The sequence below is a fragment of the Pogoniulus pusillus genome, chromosome 1, assembly GCF_015220805.1.
Source record: "Pogoniulus pusillus isolate bPogPus1 chromosome 1, bPogPus1.pri, whole genome shotgun sequence".
Classification (NCBI taxonomy): domain Eukaryota; kingdom Metazoa; phylum Chordata; class Aves; order Piciformes; family Lybiidae; genus Pogoniulus; species Pogoniulus pusillus.
In genome coordinates this window covers 49107288-49126442 of record NC_087264.1, presented here as the reverse complement: position 1 = coordinate 49126442, position 19155 = coordinate 49107288, and the positions used below count along the sequence as shown (strand labels likewise).

At 51.7% G+C, this 19155-nt stretch overlaps 1 protein-coding gene across 2 annotated transcripts; it reads right to left on the bottom strand.

Moving 5' to 3' along the window:
• Positions 1-1392: 1392 nt before the first annotated feature.
• On the bottom strand, positions 1393-19118 carry KLHL28 (kelch like family member 28). 2 transcript variants are annotated; one of them, XM_064151854.1, is made up of 5 exons: positions 19022-19118; positions 12201-13099; positions 7648-8091; positions 5392-5600; positions 1393-2072 (listed from the first exon to the last, which is right to left on the bottom strand). In XM_064151854.1, exons 1-5 carry the CDS (start codon positions 19022-19024, stop codon positions 1909-1911), a joined length of 1719 nt encoding a protein of 572 aa, XP_064007924.1. In that variant the 5' UTR covers positions 19025-19118; the 3' UTR covers positions 1393-1908. The 2 variants fall into 2 exon arrangements, with proteins under 2 accessions (XP_064007924.1, XP_064007929.1); XM_064151859.1 differs by lacking the exon at positions 19022-19118 and adding an exon at positions 18845-18991.
• Between the last annotated feature and the right edge of the window lie 37 nt (positions 19119-19155).

The following is a 19155-nucleotide window of genomic DNA, read 5'->3' as shown; positions in this document are numbered from 1 at the left end:
CTTGCCCGGATGGAATAAATCAGGAACAACTCAACCTCTCTGCTCAGCATCCTGGTGGAGAAATGGCTTCTAAAGCAAATATTTCATCTATTATTGCACCTTCAAAAAGAAATCTTCTATGAGGGGAAAAAAAACAAGGAAGTTACAGTGTAAAAACAGGGGAGACCCCAGGGATTTAACTCGTGAAAACCAGGAGGACACCCCAGGGATTTAACCTGTTGAAACCAAAGGAAGCACAGAGGGATTTAACAAGGAGAAACAAAAAGGGATTTAACAAGGAGAAACATGGAGAAACAAACAGCAATTTAACATTTGAAGGGAAAAACAACTCTGGAGGCAGAAAGGTTCTTCAGTACCTGGTAACAGACGTCGTCAAAAAGAGCTGATCGCGATTCCTAGTTCAAAGCCAAACCAAACACCATCCTAAATCAGCTACAACTCCTCTCTATTCACTCATCTCTTTTAAATCAGATGAATACAATTTAGCTGCCCAGATAGCCCTAACATCAGTGACAATCCCAGCGTCCCCTGTTGAGATTCTAGTTACTGGCAGGAACCAAAATGCTCTACTCTGTTACACGCTGGGGATGAGTGACTCTGCTCCACACTCTGCAGTCACTGCAGCTTCAAGACTGAAGAAGCCAAGAGGGGATCTCACCATTCTCTCCCTGTTTGGGCCTTTGTGAGAAGATGAACCAAAAGATGTAGATCACCTGGAACAGAAGATGATGTCACAGCTCTGGAGCTCAGCACACCCTGCTGTTCTTGACAGCTTCCATAGGCACAGGTGTATCAAGCCGAGAACTGGGACAATCAAATCATGCTCCACGCAAACTGCACTAAAACCTGTGCCAACCTTATCATCGAGTCCTACATTTAGCACCATTTGGAGACCTGAACATGCTGAGGAAACAACCAAACATTCTCTGAAGAAAAGAGTATGGACACAAGCAGGTTTGGGAGATGGTTGGGATGGATTCTTCTCAGAGTGAGAATCTGATGCTGCTGTGGCGCCTCCTGATGTCATTTTGTCCCGTGTCAGAAGTGAAAACACAGAGCAAGGCAGGCAAGGTGAAGTCATGTAGCACTCATCCACTGAAAGAATCCTACCATGGTTTGGTCTGGAAAAGATCTCTAAGATCACTGAGCCTAACCATTAACCTAAGACCACCCTGGCCACTAAACCACATCCCAAAGAGCTATGCCCACACGTTTCTTGAGCACCTTCCAGGAATGAGGACTCCACCACGCAGGAAACACCACGTGAGTTCAAAATGTGACTTCAATGCACCAAATTAAGAAGCATCCAGATTTGCCTTGTAAATCAATTTAAATAGTTCACTAATTACCATCCCAGCCCTCCTACCCACAGGCAGGTACCAAAGGAGAGCGTGCAGGCAACAAAGCGTGGTGTTTATTATTTACAAGCCTTGAGAGACAGAAACAAGGCAGCCCTTTAGTTACTGTTCATTAAAAAAGAAACCAAAATGACAAAAGCAATTTCTGAACCTCAAGACACAGCCAGCCAAGTCTCAGCAAGCTCTCCAGTCACACCGCGCATCCACACACCCCAAGCATGGAAAACTCCACGGTTCAAAGGAGGCAGGAGGAAGAGAGAAGACCTCTAGAAGGTGAAGGGGTTAGATATATCCCAGTCCTCTCACATTCACACCCTCTCCCCTCCTTAACAGGATACTAACTGGATGATACTTATTCCCATAAGCTTTCTGCCCTGTCACTAAAAGCCAAACACCAGATGAAACCAAATTCTTCTTCACTTCAGCCCCAACTTCACCACCTTCCTCCAGCTTCAGAAAACGCAGCTCGTGGTCTCAACCAGCAGGGTTTACTTCCAAGCAGACTTAAGCTCCACCTTTGTGGTCACATCCATTCAAGTCCTGCTTGCCATCAAAGTGCAGTCAAGCCAAAATTGCATCGACAGTACATCATCCCAGCAGAGTCCAGCCAGGTGTCTGAGATGGGGTCATACTTCTGGACAGTGTTCAGGTAGGATGAGCCTGAATGGCCTCCAACCACGTAAAGGTAGTTGTCAATGACAGCTGCACCAACGCCTGGTGGGGAAGAAAAAACACACACTGCACTCTGCACTGGTTAGACCACACCTTGAGTACTGTGTTCAGTTCTGGGCTCCTCAATTTAAGGAGGGCACTGAGATGCTTGAACGTGTCCAGAGAAGGGCAACGAGGCTGGGGAGAGGTCTTGAGCACAGCCCTACGAGGAGAGGCTGAGGGAGCTGGGATTGGTTAGCCTGGAGAAGAGGAGGCTCAGGGGAGACCTTATTGCGGTCTACAACTACCTGAGGGGTGGTTGTGGCCAGGAGGAGGTTGCTCTCTTCTCTCAGGTGGCCAGCGCCAGAACGAGGGGACACAGCCTCAAGCTACACCAGGGGAGATTTAGGCTGGAGGTGAGGAGAAAGTTCTTCACTGAGAGAGTCATTGGACACTGGAATGGGCTGCCCGGGGAGGTGGTGGAGTCGCCGTCCCTGGAGCTGTTCAAGGCAGGGTTGGATGTGGCACTTGGTGCCATGGTCTGGCCTTGAGCTCTGTGGTAAAGGGTTGGACTTGATGATCTGTGAGGTCTCTTCCAACCTTGGTGATACTGTGATACACCCAGAACTGATTCCATCATCACCAGCTGTGGAAATCATTAGTAGCTTTACTCCTGACTGAATCCTTGCTTCTCTGCCTGAAGGCTCAACAGCCAAGTCCTCACAGCCTCTCTGTTTGAGTTGGAAAAGACCTCTAAGATGCTTGAGTCCAGCCACCAACTCGACAGCACCACAGCTGCAGTGCTATGGCCACAGGTTTCTTGAACGCCTTCAGGGATAGTGACTCTGCCACCTTCCTGGGCAGCCTGTTCCAATGTCTGACCACTCCTCACGTCCAATCTAAACCTCTCCTGGCAAAATTTCAGACCCCCTGATCATATGGAGAAGAGATTAACCTCTACCTTGCTCCAGTTTCCTTTCAGGGAGTTGTAGAGAGGCAGAGCTCCCTCAGCCTCACCTTCTCCAGGCGAAATCATAGAATCATACAGCATCAGCTTCCAAGCTCATCCAGTCTAACCTATTCCCCAGCCCTATCCAGTCAACCAGACCATGGCACTAAGTGCCTCATGGGTCCAGCAGATCAAGGGAGGTTCTCCTCCCCCTCTACTCCGCCCTGCTGAGACCTCATCTTGAATACTGGGTTCAGTTTTGGGCTCCCCAGATTCAGAGGGACAGGGATCTGCTGGAGAGGGTCCAGCAGAGGGCTGCGAGGATGATGAGGGGACTGGAGGGCATGGCTCATGAGGAGAGGCTGAGGGACCTGGGGCTTTTTAGGCTGAAGAAAAGAAGACTTAGAGGGGATTTGATAAATGTTTAGAAGTATCTGAGGGCTGCCAGGAGTGGGGGGACAGGCTCTGCTCACAGCTCCCTGGGATAGGACAAGGAGCAATGGGTGTAAGTTGCAGCAAAAGAGGTTCTACCTCGACACAAGGGGGAACTTCTTTAGTGTAAGGGTCCCAGAGCACTGGCACAGGCTGCCCAGAGAGGTTGTGGAGTCTCTTTCTGTGGAGCCTTTCAAGGCCTGTCTGGATGTGTTCCTCTGTGATCTGTGTTAGAGAGCATTGTCCTGCTCTGGCAGGGGGGTTGGACTCAGTGATCTCCTTGAGTCCCTTCCAACCCCTAATATCCTGTGACCTCCAGGGATGGCAACTCCACCATCTCCCTGGGCAGGCCATTCCAATGGCAAATCACTCTCTCAAATGAGCCCAATTTCCTCAGCTGCTCCTTATAAGACTTTTGGGCTGGCTTTAAAGCAAATAGGTGTCCATGAACACTTCTCCATTCAGGTCCTGCAGCCCTTTTCCAACTGTTTTAACACCCTTTGCTGTGACAATGCAACATCTTTCTGTCCATACACTCCTTGAGACAAAATCTCAAGTCTCAAATTGTTTCAGTGTCTGAGCACCCTCACTGTACACCCCTCCCTGGGAGATGGTCAAGGCCAGGCTGGAAGAGGCCTTGAGCAACCTGGTCTAGTCAGAAATGTCTCTGCCCACGGCAGGGGGCTTGGAACTAGCTGATCTTATAAACCACTGAGCATGAAATAAACCACAACAGAACAGTGACCACAGAAATGCTGAAACCCAAATCAGCACAAGTAGAAGAGGGAGAAGAATTGCTCATTTCTGTTGCAGCTCAAACTTCAACTGAACCATCATTAAAAAGAAAGCAGCACTCATTTTTTTTGCCAGAGGTGTGTGCTGGTTTGAAGCAGGGTAGAATGTTTTGGTGAGAAGAACTAGACCATAGGCTGTGAAAGGAGAACAATGGTGATGTCTACTCCCCTCAGAGTCTTGCTGAAGAAGAAATGAAAACATTAGATAGCACTCTGGCTATTTTTTTCTTTCACACTCTGCCTTGGGCTGCTGACTGAGCTGCATCTCTCTAACACACCTTGCACTCACCTTTGCTTCTTAACCTCTTGGCTGAACCTCTATTCCTCCTTGGGACTGCGGTAAGGTTGAGAGGGGCAGGGGGAAGGTGCAGGGGTGGTTTGGAGCCCCTCCTGGGGACTCAGGTTTCTGGGAGGGGAGTTGTGTTTCTGTATTACCTTTTACCTTGTCTATTTCTGTCTATAACTGTATATACTGTAACAGTTTACGAAGGACACTGAGATGCTTGAGCATATCCAGAGAAGGGCGACGAGGCTGGGGAGAGGCCTTGAGCACAGCCCTACGAGGAGAGGCTGAGGGAGCTGGGATTGGTTAGCCTGGAGAAGAGGAGGCTCAGGGGAGACCTTATTGCTGTCTACAACTACCTGAAGGGTGGTTGTGGCCAGGAGGAGGTTGCTCTCTTCTCTCAGGTGGCCAGCGCCAGAACGAGAGGACACAGCCTCAGGCAGCACCAGGGGAGATTTAGGCTTGAGGTGAGGAGAAAGTTCTTCATTGAGAGAGTCATTGGACACTGGAATGGGCTGCCCGGGGAGGTGGTGGAGTCGCCATCCCTGGAGCTGTTCAAGGCAGGACTGGACGTGGCACTTGGTGCCATGGTCTGGCCTTGAGCTCTGTGGTAAAGGGTTGGACTTGATGATCTGTGAAGTCTCTTCCAACCCTGATGATACTGTGTGATACTGTGATACTGTGCTAGCTGTAAGTAAATAGCTTCATTCATATTCCCAGAGCTGGCTGAGTCTAGTCTGGGTAACTTCTAAAGTGTGGGGGGGTGGGGAACACCCAAACCCTCACAAGGTCATTGACAGCCATGCCCAGAGGAAGCTCAGTGCTCTGCTGACAGCTCTGCCGTGGCTTTTACCGCACTGCACAGCAGTTTGCTTGCGAGAGAGGACACCAGAGTGACCTGCTGACATCTGCCCACATCCCTACCTGTTCTGGGCTCCTTCATGGGTCGACACACAGTCCACTGGTTCTGATGAGGGTCGTATCTCTCAATGCTGGACAAGTGAGACATGCCATTGTGGCCACCCACTACGAAGATGAAGCCCAGCATGACGCCCACGCCGAAGTTGATTCGCTTGTCAGCCATCGAGGCCACTGCCTCCCACGAGTTCTTGCTGGGGTCGTAGCGCTCCATGCTGTGAAGGCAAACAAACAGCTCCTGAGGCCTGCTGTGACATTGGATTTTCACCCAGACACAGCATAGTGGGGGTTAGAAGGGACCTCTGAGGATCATCTGGTCCCAAAGCAGGGACACTCACAGCAGCTTGCCCAGGATCGTGTTCAGGAGGGTTTGGAATCTCTCCAGAGGACAAAACTCCACAAACCCTCTGGACAGCCTGCTGCAGGGCTCCAGCACCCTCACAGGATGTCAGGGGCTGGAAGGGACCCAAAGAGATCATCGAGTCCACCCCCCCTGCCAGAGCAGGGCCACACAATCTAGCTCAGGTCACACAGCAACACATCCAGACAGGCACTGAAAGTCTCCACAAAAGGAGACTCCACAACCTCTCTGGGCAGCCTATGCCAGTGCTCTGAATCCCTTCCAGTCAAGGCATTGCCCCTTGTGTTGAGCTGGAACCTCCTATGCTGCAGCTTCCATCCATTGCTCCTTGTCCTATTCGAGGGAGCAAGTGAGCAGAGCCTGTCCCCCACCTCCTGACCCCCAGCCCTCAGACAGTTATAGACACTGATGAAATTCCCTCAGTCTTCTCCAGACTAAGCAGCCCCAGGTCCCTCAGCTTCTCCTCATCAGGCAGTGCTCCAGTACCCTCATAGCCCTCCACTGGACCTTCTCCAGCAGATCCCTGTCCCTCTTCAACTGGGGAGCCCACAACTGAAGGCAGTACTCACACCTAACAAGTTTCTCCTCACCTTCAGATGGAAGCTCTTGGCTTCCAGTTAGTGCCCATTGCCCCTTGTCTTATCCCTGGGCACCACTGACAGAAGCCTGGCCCCAGGCTCTTATCCCACAGGCTCAACAGCCCCAGCTCTCTCAGCCTTTATTCCTCACACAGATGCTCCAGGCCCCTCAGCATCTTTGGAGCCTTCACTGAACTCTCTAAAGTAGTTTCCCATCTCCCTTGATGATGGAATGGGGCCTTGAGCAAGCTGGTCTAGTAGGAGGTGCCCCTGCCCATGGCAGTGGGGTGGAATTAGGTGACATTAAGGTCTCTTCCAACCCAAACCACTCTGTGATTCTATGGAAAGGATGATTTCTCAGGTAAGAGAGTGGAATTGGTTTTGCTGGAGATGGTCTTGAAGCTCATCCAATCCATAGAATCATAGAATCAACCAGGTTGGAAGAGACCTCCAAGATCATCCAGTCCAACCTAGCACCCAGCCCTATCCAATCAACCAGACCATGGCACTAAGTGCCTCAGCCAGGCTTTGCTTGAAGACCCCCAGGGACGGTGCCTCCACCACGTCCCTGGGCAGCCCATTCCAATGCCAATCACTCTCTCTGTGAAGAACTTCTTCCTAATATCTAGACTATACCTACCCTGGCACAACTTGAGACTGTGTCCCCTTGTTCTATTGCTGATTACCTGGGAGAAGAGGCCACCCCCCACCTGGCTACAATGCCCCTTCAGGTAGTTGTAGACAGTAATAAGATCACCCCTGAGCCTTCTCTTCTCCAGGCTAAACAGGCCCAGCTCCCTCAGCCTCTCCTCATAGGGTTTGTGTTCCAGGCCCCTCACCAGCTTTGTTGCCCTTCTCTGGACACCTTCCAGCACCTCAACATCTCTCTTGAATTGAGGGGCCCAGAACTGGACACAGCACTCAAGGTGTGGCCTGACCAGTGTTGAGTACAGGGGAAGAAGAACCTCCCTTGTCCTGCTGGCCACACTGTTCCTGATGCAGGCCAGGATGCCATTGGCTCTCTTGGCCACCTGGGCACACTGCTGCCTCATCTTCAGCCTGGACAGGTGTTCAAGAAAAGCCTGGATGAGGCACTTGGTGCCATGGTCTGGTTGATTGGATAGGGCTGGGGGATAGGTTGGACTGGATGATCTTGGAGGTCTCTTCCAACCTGGTTGATTCTATGATTTCATTAATGAGGTCACCCTTTAGTCTCCTCCTCTCCAGACCCCAGCTCCCTCAGGCACTCCTCTTAAGGAAGATGTTCAACTTCTTGAATTGCTTTTGTGGCTCTCATGACCCCCAAGCCCCCCCCACCAATACCTGTTCATGTGGGCAGGACCATAGCCACCAATGGCATAGATCATCCCGTCCAAGACAGCTGCAGCAAAGCAACTTCTGGTTTTGTTCATGGGGGCCACCACCTGCCACTCCTTGACTTTGGGGATGTACTTCTCCACAGTTCTCAGGTAGGACTGCCCATCGTAGCCGCCCAAGGCGTAGAGCTCTCCTGCCAGAACCACCACTCCCAGTGTGCTGCGGCAATCCACCATCCGCTCCAGAGAGGTCCAGGTGTTGGTGTCTGGGTCCCAGCACTCCACTGAGTTCTCATGCTTTCGGGTGCTGATGCCCTGGCACACGTGGGTTGCAATCCCTCCTACCACGTAGAGCTTCTGGTCAAGGACACAGATGCCAAACTCGTAGCGAGGGATGCTGAGAGGGGCCAGCCCTATCCAGGAGTCATTCTGGGGAAAGTACATTTCCACACTGAAAGAGAAAAAACAAGGGTTAGGAGAGCAAACCTGACCTTCTGGAGCCCTCTGCCCAGGAGCATCAAGGAGCACAACATTAAGAGTAGCCCAAAAAAAAGCCGTGCCCTGGGCTGCAGCAAAAGAAGCTGCTCTGCCAGGGGGGCTGGACCAGATGATCTTCTGAGGTCCCTTCCAACCCCTGGCACTCAGTGAAAAGTTGCACAGCCAGCAGGTCAAGAGAGGTAATTCTGGCCCTCTGCTCTGCATGCAGCTATGGTGCCCTCGACACAAGAAGGATATAGAACGTTGGAGAGGGTCCAGAGGAGGCCATGAAGATGAACAGAAGACCAAAGAAGCTCCCCTATGGGCCCAGGCTGCAACAGTTGGGAGCTGTTCAACCTGAAGAAGGCTCCAGGGAGAGCTTTGAGTGACCTTCCAGTACCTGAATCTCCCTACAGGAATCACAGAATCAGTCAGGGTTGGAAGGGACCACAAGGATCACCTAGTTTCAAACCCCCTGCCATGGGCAGGGACGTTTCACACTAGATCAGGCTGTCCAGAGCCTCATCCAGCCTGAGGAATGGCTGCTGACAAAGACTTCTTACAAGGACTTGTACTGCTAAGACAAGGGAAAATGCTTCGAAACTAAACCAGGGGAGATTTAGGTTGGCCATTAGAAAGAAATTCTTCACTGTGAAGGTGGTGAGATACTAGAACAGGTTGCCCATGGAGGACATGAATCCTCACCCCCCCCCTCCAGAGATGTTCAAGGAGAGGCTGGATGAGGCCTTGGGCAACCTGGGCTAGTGAATGGTGCCCCTGGTAACAAGGAGGGGACAGATCCAGATGATCACTAAGGCTCCTTCCAGCCCAAACCATTTTATAACTGAGGAATTCATATGTCCAATCTGGCTCTTCCAACAGTCTGAACAGAAGCTTCCTCCCCCTCTACTCTGCATTGGTGAGGCCCCACCTGGAGGACTCCATCCAGTTCTGGAGCCCCTGGGACAAGAGGGATATGGAGGTGCTGGAAGGTGTCCAGGGAAGGGCCAAGAGGATGAGCAGAGGACTGGAGCTGCTCTGCTGTGAGGAGAGACTGAGGGAGCTGGGGCTGTTCAGTCTGGAGAGGAGAAGGCTCCCAGGTGACCTTCTTGTGGCCTTGCAGTATCTTAAGGCAGCTACAAGAAAGCTGGGGAGGGACTTTTTAGGCTGTCAGGGAGTGATAGGACTGGAGGGAATGGAACCAAGCTAGAAATGGGTAGATTCAGACTGGATGTTAGGAAGAAGTTCTTCAGCATGAGGGTGGTGAGAACCTGAAAGGGATTGGCCAGGGAGGTGGTGGAAGCCTCATCCCTTGAGGTGTTTAAGGCCAGGCTGGATGAGGCTGTGGCCAGTCTGATCTAGTGTGAGGCGTCCCTGGGCATGGCAGGGGGGTTGGAACTGTCTGATCCTTGTGGTCCCTTCCAACCCTGATTGATTCTATGATTTTAAAGTGAAAATGCTGTTGACTGTTCCTAAGGAGCTCACAGCAGAGGATCAAGGCCAACACTTGCAATCAGAGAAACACAGAATAATTTTGGCTGGAAAAGACCTTTAAGATCATCCAGCCCAACCCTTAACCCAGCACTGCCAGGTCACCACTAAACCATGTCCCTCAGCACCACATCTACACAGCTTTGAAACCCCCTCTAGGGTTGGGGGCTCCACCACTGCCCTGGGCAGCCTGGGCCAGGATTTGAGAGCCTTCAAAGAGAAGAAACTGCCCCTCACGTCCAACCTAAACCTCCCCTGGGGCAACTTGCAGCCACCTCCTCTTGTCCTGTTCTTGTTCCCTGCATTTGAAAGCAGAAACCAGGCAGGTGACAGAGAAGGCAGGAGAGAGCATTGAGGGAAGACAAGGCAGTGGTGATGTCTCAGCAGTTTCTGAAAGTGGGGTGTGACTGAGGTAAGAAATTAAAGGGCTAAGAAGACTAAAGTGAAGCCAAAGGCAGTCAGACCAGCCAGAAGGAGAAATGGAGAGGGGGAAGCCTGTGTCTATATATATATGTAAAAATACACATTTAGAAAGTATAATTTGTAGGTTTGAGTCCATATTTTACATGCAGTTTGTAATTCAAATGGAATGCTGAAGTGGAACAACCTAACTTGAATCTGTTTTCCAAACTCTTCTTATTCTTGTTTGCTTTCAGTTCAGCTCAGTGTTACAGTATGGTGGCTTTAGCTCATGACTTCAACTCTGCTCAATCCACCTGAAAGGGTTTAATTAATTACTGACATGATTTCCAAGTGTTCAGCACACACAGAACAGGAGCTGACCAAAGAAAGAAACAAGAAAAGGAAGCTCATGGACAGCTGGCAACCACTGGCTAAGAATCCAAAAGCAGCCTTGGGGCAGAAGGTTGTCAATTGCTCAGCAGAAAAGGACCTGGGGGTGTTTGTTGGATGACAGCAGCTGAGCATGATCCAGTGTGTGCCCAGGTGTCCAAGAAGTCCACCAGCATCCTGGCCTGGAGCAGCAATAGTGTGGCCAGCAGGACCAGGGCAGGGATTGTCCCCGTGTTCAGCACTGGTGAAGCCACACCTCAAATCCTGGCCTCAGTTTTGAGCTGCTCACTCCAAGGAGGACAGGTTCAGAGAAGGGCAACAAAGCTGCTGAAGGGACTGGAGAGGAGTAGCTGAGGGAACTGGGCTCATTTAATCAGAAGAAAAGGAGACTAAGGGAAGACCTTCTGGCTCTCCACACCTCCCTGAAAGGAGGCTGGAGTCAGGTGGCGGTCAACTTCTCCTTAGTATCAAGTGAAAGAATGAGAGCAAATGGCCTGAAATTGTGTCAGGGGAGGTTTAGTTTGGGTAACAGGAAACATTTCTTTCCTGCAAACGTGGTCAGGCTTTGGAACAGGCTGCCCAGGGAGGAGGCAGAGTCACCATCCCTGGAGGTGTTCAAGAAATGTGCAGATATGTCAGTCTGGGACACGAAACCAGGGCCATGCTGGTGTTGGGTTGATAGTTGGACTCAATCTTAGGGGGCTTTTCCAACCCAAACAGTTGTGTGGGTCTGGCTCTTGGCAGCAGCAGTCATGAACTAGCAGCTCAAAGAACTTCTGAGCAACTCTGTCACTGTGAAGCAGGGAAGAAGTGAAAAAGAAGTCTTCTTGCAAGTGTGAGTGAGAAGAAGAGTGGAGTTAAGCTTTCCTGCTTCCCAGTCTTAATCGTCTGGGGAGTTATTTGCATGACTAACCTGTGACTTGTAAAATTTTTAAGCCTACAAACCAAACAATTCCCAATCCAAACACCTATGAATCCCTGCTATCAAGAAAATTCACTTGCAGTGAGACAAGAAAGACTTTCACCTGCATTCAAACATGGAACTGTCACGGAAAGAAAAAATCTGAGTGAAACATGATCCCAGCATTCAGCTGCAGAACCAGTGTGGGCAGCACAAGAATACCAACTCAACTGGTAAGGGTGCACTGATATCAAAGCACTGCATGCAATTACTCATGGACATGCAGATCCACCTGTGCTTTAACTCCCAGTTCTGGAAATGTTAATGCAGGGTTACAATAAACCACAGGATCCCAGCATGGTGGAGGTTGGAAGGAACCTCTGAAGATCATCCAGTCAAAGAATCAACCAAGTGGGAAGAGACCTCAAAGCTCATTCAGTCCAACCTAGCAGCCAGCCCTAGACAATCAATTAGACCATGGCACTAAGGCCCCATCCAGGCTTTGCTTCAACACCTCCAGGGACAGCAATTTCACCACCTCCCTGGGCAGCCCATTCCAATGCCAATCACTCTCTCTGGAAAGAACTTCCTCCTAACATCCAGCCTAGACCTGCCCTGGCACAGCTTGAGACTGTGTCCCCTTGTTCTGTTGCTGGTTGCCTGACAGAAGAGACCAACCCCACCTGGCTACAACCTCCCTTCAGGTAGCTGTAGACAGGTAGTCCAACACCCCTGCTCAAGCAGGGGCACCCATGACCTCTAAATGGCCAGCTGAGTTTGGTATCTCTCCAGAGAAAGACTGCATTATCTTTCTGGGCAGCCTGCTCCAGGGCTCTGTCACCCTCCCAGAAAAGAAGGCCCCAGCTCTGTAGTGCTGCCATCACCTCCCCAGTCCTCACCTTTCCAAACAAGCAAAGAGCCCTGCTTTTCCTCCCACAGCACAAAGAACTTTGGGAGCACAGCGAGGCCTCGTCATCAGCATGGTCTGGTGGGACAGTCTGTGCTCAGGCATGAAGTGGTACTTGAGGGCCTCATTCAGGAGATGTTTACACGTGTGGTCATCACGAATGAGGTGGTTTGCTTCATAGAGTCTGGTGAGGAACTTGACACTGAGCAGGGGCAGGCGGACACAGTGCAGCAGCTGGGCCAGGTACTTCTGCCTCTCCTGCACGTCATATTTGATCCAGGACTCCAGCGCGTAGAACACGGTTTCCTCCGTCACCACGTTCAAGCAGTCATTGGAGACAATTTCATCCAACTCAGAGTGGGTGAGCTCAAAAAACTCTTCAGTCTGACAAACCTCCTCAAAGTTCTGACAGATGTACTTGCTAGCAGCCAGGTAGAGGTCGTGGCAGCCATAGGTCTCAGCAAAACGAGAGATGCCGATGCAGTTGCCAGGATCGAGCTGGCTTTCAAGAAAGTCACAACATTCCTTCACCACCAGCTTGATCTGGAGGAGGTTTGCAGCTGGCAGAAGCGACTCTACAGTGTCTTGGGAGATGAAGACAGTCCCCGTGTAGGCATACTCCACGATGGCCTGCAAGGCTGCCTCGTCGATGCACTGGAACTCCACCTCCGAGTTCTCCTTCTCGGAGAGGTTCCCGGTGAACATGGCTTTGAAGTAGGGGCTGATGCTGGCCAGCACCACCCTGTGAGCGTGGATCTTGGCATCGCCCACCCGCAGGACGATGTCACAGAGCTGGCGGTGCTGGCGCAGGAGGTTCAAGCCTTGCAGGAGCTGCTCGGAATGCAAGTGGGTGAGGTTGGCAAGCATGTAGGTCGGAGAGGAGTGGTCCATCTGCGGCAAAGAGAACACGGCACACGTTACTGGGGGCGCCACGGCAGCGGCTTGGCTGCTCACGGTGCTCAGGCACACCACTCGGAGCAGGGAAAGCCTGGCTCTGCACTTCCTTAGACTTATTACTTGAAGATCATACAATCAACAAGGTAGGAAGAGACCTCCAAGCTCATCCAGTCCAACCTAACACCCAGCCCTAGCCAGTCAACCAGACCATGGCACTAAGTGCCTCAGCCAGGCTTTGCTTCAACACCTCCAGGGACAGTGACTCCGCCACCTCCCTGGGCAGCCCATTCCAATGCCAATCACTCTCTCTGACAACAACTTCCTCCTAACATCCAGCCTATACTTCCCCCAGCACAACCTGAGACTGTCCCCCCTTGTTCTGTTGCTGCCTGCCTGGGAGAAGAGCCCAACCCCACCTGGCTACAGCCTCCCTTCAGGTAGTTGTAGACAGCAATGAGGTAAACCCTGAGCCTTCTCCAGGTTAAATTACTTCCAAATCCACTTTTGAAATCCTTACCTGCTGTTTTTCCATGCAAATTAAACCCAGGACAATCAAAAGTCAGTTAAGAGTCTGAGATGTATTTATTAATTACAGAATCCTGGAACTGCTTTGACTGGAAAAGTCCTCTAAGATCCTTGAGTCCAACCATCAACCCAACATCATCATGGCCATAAAAAATGTCCCCAGGTGCCATGTCCACGTGTTTCTTGAATGCCTCCAAGTATGGTGACTCCACCACCTCCCTGGGCAGCCTGTTCCAAAGCCTGGCCACGTTTGCAGGAAAGAAATTGTTCATGTCCACTCTACACCTCACCTGGTGCAATTTCAGGCCATTTCTTTTCCTCACCTGATACTAGGGAGGAGAGACTGACCCCTACCTGGCTCCAATCTCCCTTCAGGCAGTTGTAGAAAGCTAGATCATCTCCCCTGAGCCTCCCTTTATCCATGCTAAACCACCCCAGTTCCTTCAGCTGCACCTCACCAGACCCATTCTCCAGGCATTCCACCAGCTTCACTGCTCTTCTCTGGACCTTTCAATGCCCTCCTCAGAGTGAGTGGCCCAAAACTGAATCCAGTACTCAAGGTGTGGCATTACCAGTGCCCAGGACAGGAGGAGAATCCCTGTCCTGGTTCTGCTGGCCACACTATTGCTGTTTGAGGCCCAAATACTGGTGGCTGCCTGGGCACACACCAGCTCATCTTCTACCAGCTGTTGAGCAACACCCTCCTGCCCTTTTTCACCAGGCAGTTTCCAGCCACTCTGCCCCAAGCCTGAAGCATTCATGAGGTTGCTGTGACCCAAGTGCTGGAGACAGCACTTGACTTTCTTAAACCTCAGCCCACTGATCCAGCCTGTCCAGATCCCTCTGCAGAGCATTCATCTGGCCCAGCAGATTAACACTCACATCAAATTTAGCATCATCTGCAAATTTACTGAGGGTGCCTCAATCCCCTCATCCAGATCACTGATGTTAAAACAGAACTGGTCCCAGCACTGAGCCCTGGGGAACACCACTTGTGACTGGTCTCCAGCTGTATTTAACTCCATTCCACACCACTCTTTGGGCTCAGCCAGTTTTAACCCAGCAAAGCAACTACCCACCCACGAGCAGCCAGTTTCTCCAGGAAGATATCTAATGGCCTATTTGCCTTAATCCACAACCAAACACCCATAGAAGCCTGAATGGCAGTAAAAAGGGGTGCTGGAGATGAGGTTTCTGCACTCTGAATGGACGAAGGAGCGCAGGAGAATCCTTGCAGCACCTCACAGAGTGGCTTCCACCACAAGAAAATCCCCAGAGGACGAGTCCCACCAGACAGACTGGCCCTGGGAAAACAGGGAGCTGGGCCTTACTCCACTTTCAAAAATCAGGAGCTGGTGAGGTGATTCCCAGGGTGAATAAAGGAGTGGGTTCTCAGGTGGACAGGCTGCGTATCCTGGTGTCCATCACCAGTTCCATGTCCCCGTGGCACCCTGTAAGGGCAGAGAGAAGAAGCTTTGTCCCTACCTACAGCTCTGCAAAACCTCCAAATGCTGCTTCTCAATCCAGGTGAGATCCCACCAGCAGTGCTGAGGCCACCTCTGGAGTCCTCAGCATAGCAGAGACATGTTGGAGAGGGGACAGCAATGATAGGAGGCCTCTACTGTGAGGCCAGGCTGAAAGAGAAGGCTTCAGGGAGACCTTCTGGTGGCCTTTTCAGTGCTTCAAGGAATCTCTAAGAAAATCTGGGGACAGACTTTTGAGCAGGACATGTAGTGACAGGACAAGAGGTGATGGTTTGAAGTAGAAGAGGGAGACTCAGACTGGAGAGAAGGAAGAAACACTTGACACTAGTGTAGTCTGAAACCCTGTCCCATGTTGGACAGGGAGGTGGAAGATGCCCCATTCCCGGAACCATTGCAGATCAGGTTGTTTGGGGCTCTGAGCAACCTGTTGTAGTTGTGGATGTCTCTGCTGACTGCAGGGAGTTGGACTGGATGGCCTTAAAAGGTCCCTTCCCACTCAAACCAGTCTGGGACCATTCCAGAAAGTTTTAGCTTGCTTCGTGACACCAGAAGGCACTCAAAGGCACCTGCTCTAATTTCAGTAGCATTAAAATTCCAAGGCTGCTGCCCACCACTACCTGCTGGAGAAGCTCCTTCACTTCTTTCCATGACTGTGAGCGGGTGGAGGGTACAGATATGTCAGATTTCTGGACCACAAAGAAAGGCAACCATTGTTCCACAGGGAACACTGCAACCACCCAACTTGGGAGCTGAAAGCTGATTTCATTTTCAATTTGCTAAGTGATCACACAAACTTCCAAGACCTGACTTCTTTTGTCTTATTATTAAAGGGATGTAAAAAGCAGTAACTCGACTGACATCTCCTTTGCAGTGAGCCTGCTTAAAAGTGCTTCATCTGAAAGAAGAAAATTAGTTACCCACATTTAGACACAGAAGATAATAGCAGTGACAGAAGTGAAGGTTTAGAGCTAGGGATAGAAAACCTCTCCCCCATTACAAGATCTGGCAGCTCATCCCTTCCCCTATTAAAGGTCTACATGGAAAATAGAAACATAGGAAGAAGATGGGAATTGAAATCTATCTGCAAAAGGTTGACAGGTGAGATAGAACAACATTTCTGCAGCACATTATATATGTTATCTCTATGTATAATATACAGGGGGGGAGATATGCTATCCATATGGATTATACATGGAGGGGGGGAAGATATGCAGGTCCACATAGATCACAGAATCATAGAAGCAACCAGGTTGGAAGAGACCTCCAAGCTCATCCAGGCCAACCTAGCACCCAGCCCCAGCCAGTCAACCAGACCATGGCACTAAGTGCCTCAGCCAGGCTTTGCTTCAACACCTCCAGGCATGGTGACTCCACCATCTCCCTGGGCAGCCCATTCCAATGCCAATCACTCTCTCTGACAACAACTTCCTCCTAACATCCAGCCTAGACCTCCCCTGGCACAGCTTGAGACTGTGTCCCCTTGTTCTATTGCTGGTTGCGTGGGAGAAGAGGCCACCCCCACCTGGCTACAATGTCCCTTCAGGTAGTTGTAGACAGCAATGAGGTCACCTCTGAGCCTCCTCTTCTCCAGGCTGCACACCCCCAGCTCCCTCAGCCTCTCCTCATAGGGTTTGTGTTCCAGGCCCCTCACCAGCTTTGTTGCCCTTCTCTGGACACCTTCCAGCACCTCAACATCTCTCTTGAATTGAGGGGCCCAGAACTGGACACAGCACTCAAGGTGTGGCCTGAGCAGTGCTGAGTACAGGGAAAGAATAACCTCCCTTGTCCTACTGGCCACACTGCTCCTGATGCAGGCCAGGATGCCATTGGCTCTCTTGGCCACCTGGGCACACTGCTGCCTCATCTTCAGCCTAATATCTATCAGTACCCCCAGGTTCATTTCCTCCTGGCTGCTCTCCAGCCACTCAGTCCCCAGCCTGTAGTGCTGCTTGGGGTTGTTGTGGCCAAAGTGCAGAACTCTGCACTTGGCCTTGTTCAGTCTCATCCCAATGGCCTCTGCCCACCCATCCAGCCTGGCCAGGTCCCTCTGCAGGGCTCTCCTACCTTCCAGCAGCTCCACACCTGCTCCTAGCTTGGTGTCATCTGCAAACTTACTGATGCTGGACTCAATCCCCTGGTCCAGATCATCAGTAAAGATATTGAACAGGACTGGGCCCAGATTATACACGGGGGGGAAAGATATGCTATTCATACAGATTATACATGGGGAGGGGGAAGATATGCTATTGTCATAGCTGTCCACAACAGCTATCCATATAGATCATACATGGGGTGAAAAGATATGCTATCTATATTATATATGGGGGGGAAAATGTTATCTATATATTATATGGGGGGGGGGGGAAGCTGCTCAGCAGCTAAACACTTTATTTTCCTTCTGTGTTCGTGCTCAGCTCCTAATTTGGTTGCACATCAATTACCAACCAGAAGGCACCATCACACAGAAGGAAAAAGGAATGGTTCCAGCTCAGGTGCAAAACCTGTAAGAGCAGTTATAAAAAGCTACATTTAGGTCAACTTGCAGGGGAAAAAAAAAACACCCAAGCCTTTGTGTTGCAGCTTGGTAGCAATGCTCACAGTTGCGTCTCACACACCATGCTCACCCACACCACAGATTTGCATGTTGGGTTTTTTTGGTGTTGTAGAACAAGAAATCAGAAACTGGAACCTTACCCAGCCCTGCAGAACATCTGCTCGTCCTACCATCTGTGCTCACAACACAAGCATGGATGGTTGCCCTCAAGCTCTGGGCTATCAGATCCTTTTCAGCCTGTATAAAAACTTATCTTGAACAGCAAGGGAAATAATTATTGCAAATTAGAAGGTTAACCACAAATGTGAACACTTGGGCTCGTCTGGTGAATGTTTTCACTCTTCCAAAGCCCAAGCTACATGCATCGATGCCCAGCGAGTGATGCTGAGCACAGCATTTAAGGGAAAACAGCAGGAAGAGCTGCAGGCACTTTTCCAGCCCAAGATAGTACTTAAGTGCTCGCCAGTTCCTCATTTAGACTGCGAATGGCTGGAGCCAGGGAGCGACTGGTCTTGCTTTGCAGCTCACTAGAGAACGCCGAACCCCAGCAGCACCAAAGGGTAGCACCAAGTAACTTTGCTCCCGAACACCATCACGAATGCACCTTCTGCACACCAAAGCCAGAGCGTACAAGACCCTGCACCTGCAAGACCCCCGCGGATACCGCGCACACTGCTTTGTTTATAACATCCTCTGCGCTTAACCCGAGCGGCTAAGCTTCTGTCCCAGCCCATTCTGAGGGGGAGAGGAGTGCAGGGCAGGGGCACAGAACCCTGCTCATAGGTGCACGGTTCAAAACGCTTGGCCCCGCGTTCCTCTCCCTGCCAGGCAGTGCGTGCGAAGCCGGCGGGACGGGGATCCGTCCCTACCGACCGCCACCTGACCAGCGACTCCGGGATCGCCAGAACGGAGCTGACACCTTTCCACCACCATTCCACTTACTGCAGGATTCGCCGGGACAGACAACCACCTGCCAAGGCACTCGAGTCGGCTCGTAGCCCACAGCCCCGCACCTCCTCCCTCCCGCATGCCACACACGGCGCCGAAACATCGGAGTCCCCGGCGCGCCGCTCCAAAGGCGCGGACAAGCTACCGACACCGAAGCGGCCCGGGACAGAGCCTCAGGGCCGCCAAGGGCGGGCCGCGGAGGGCTGGCTGCGGCAGGGCCGGGCTCACCTGACGGCGGGGGTGGGCGCAGGCCGCGGCAAGGCCCGGCCCGCGGTGCCACCGCCTGGCTCGACTCCGCCGCTCCAGCAGCGCCGGGCACCGCCGCACGTCACTGCCCGACGCCAAGCCCTCCCGCCCGCTGCCCACTCAGCGCCGCGCACCCACAATGCCCGCCGCGGGTGGTACCATTGCTTCACGCCGCGGGGTGGGCGCACCCTGCTCGCCCGCTGCAGCCCAGCTCTCGCCCGCTCCCGCCTCTCAGCTCTTGTCTTGTGTACCGCGGGTTCGGTGAGCACAGCGCCGGGCGGCGGGCTGGGTGG

What these genes read in the sequence shown, in the direction of transcription:
- KLHL28 (XM_064151854.1), bottom strand. An exon ending in CTCTTTGCTTGTTTGGAAAG is followed by an intron (nt 8,092 to 12,200) that starts GTGAGGACTGGG and finishes TTTCTCTTTCAG; the next exon opens with TGTGGAAATGTACTTTCCCC. An exon ending in CATGAAGGAGCCCAGAACAG is followed by an intron (nt 2,073 to 5,391) that starts GTAGGGATGTGG and finishes CTTCCCCACCAG; the next exon opens with GCGTTGGTGCAGCTGTCATT.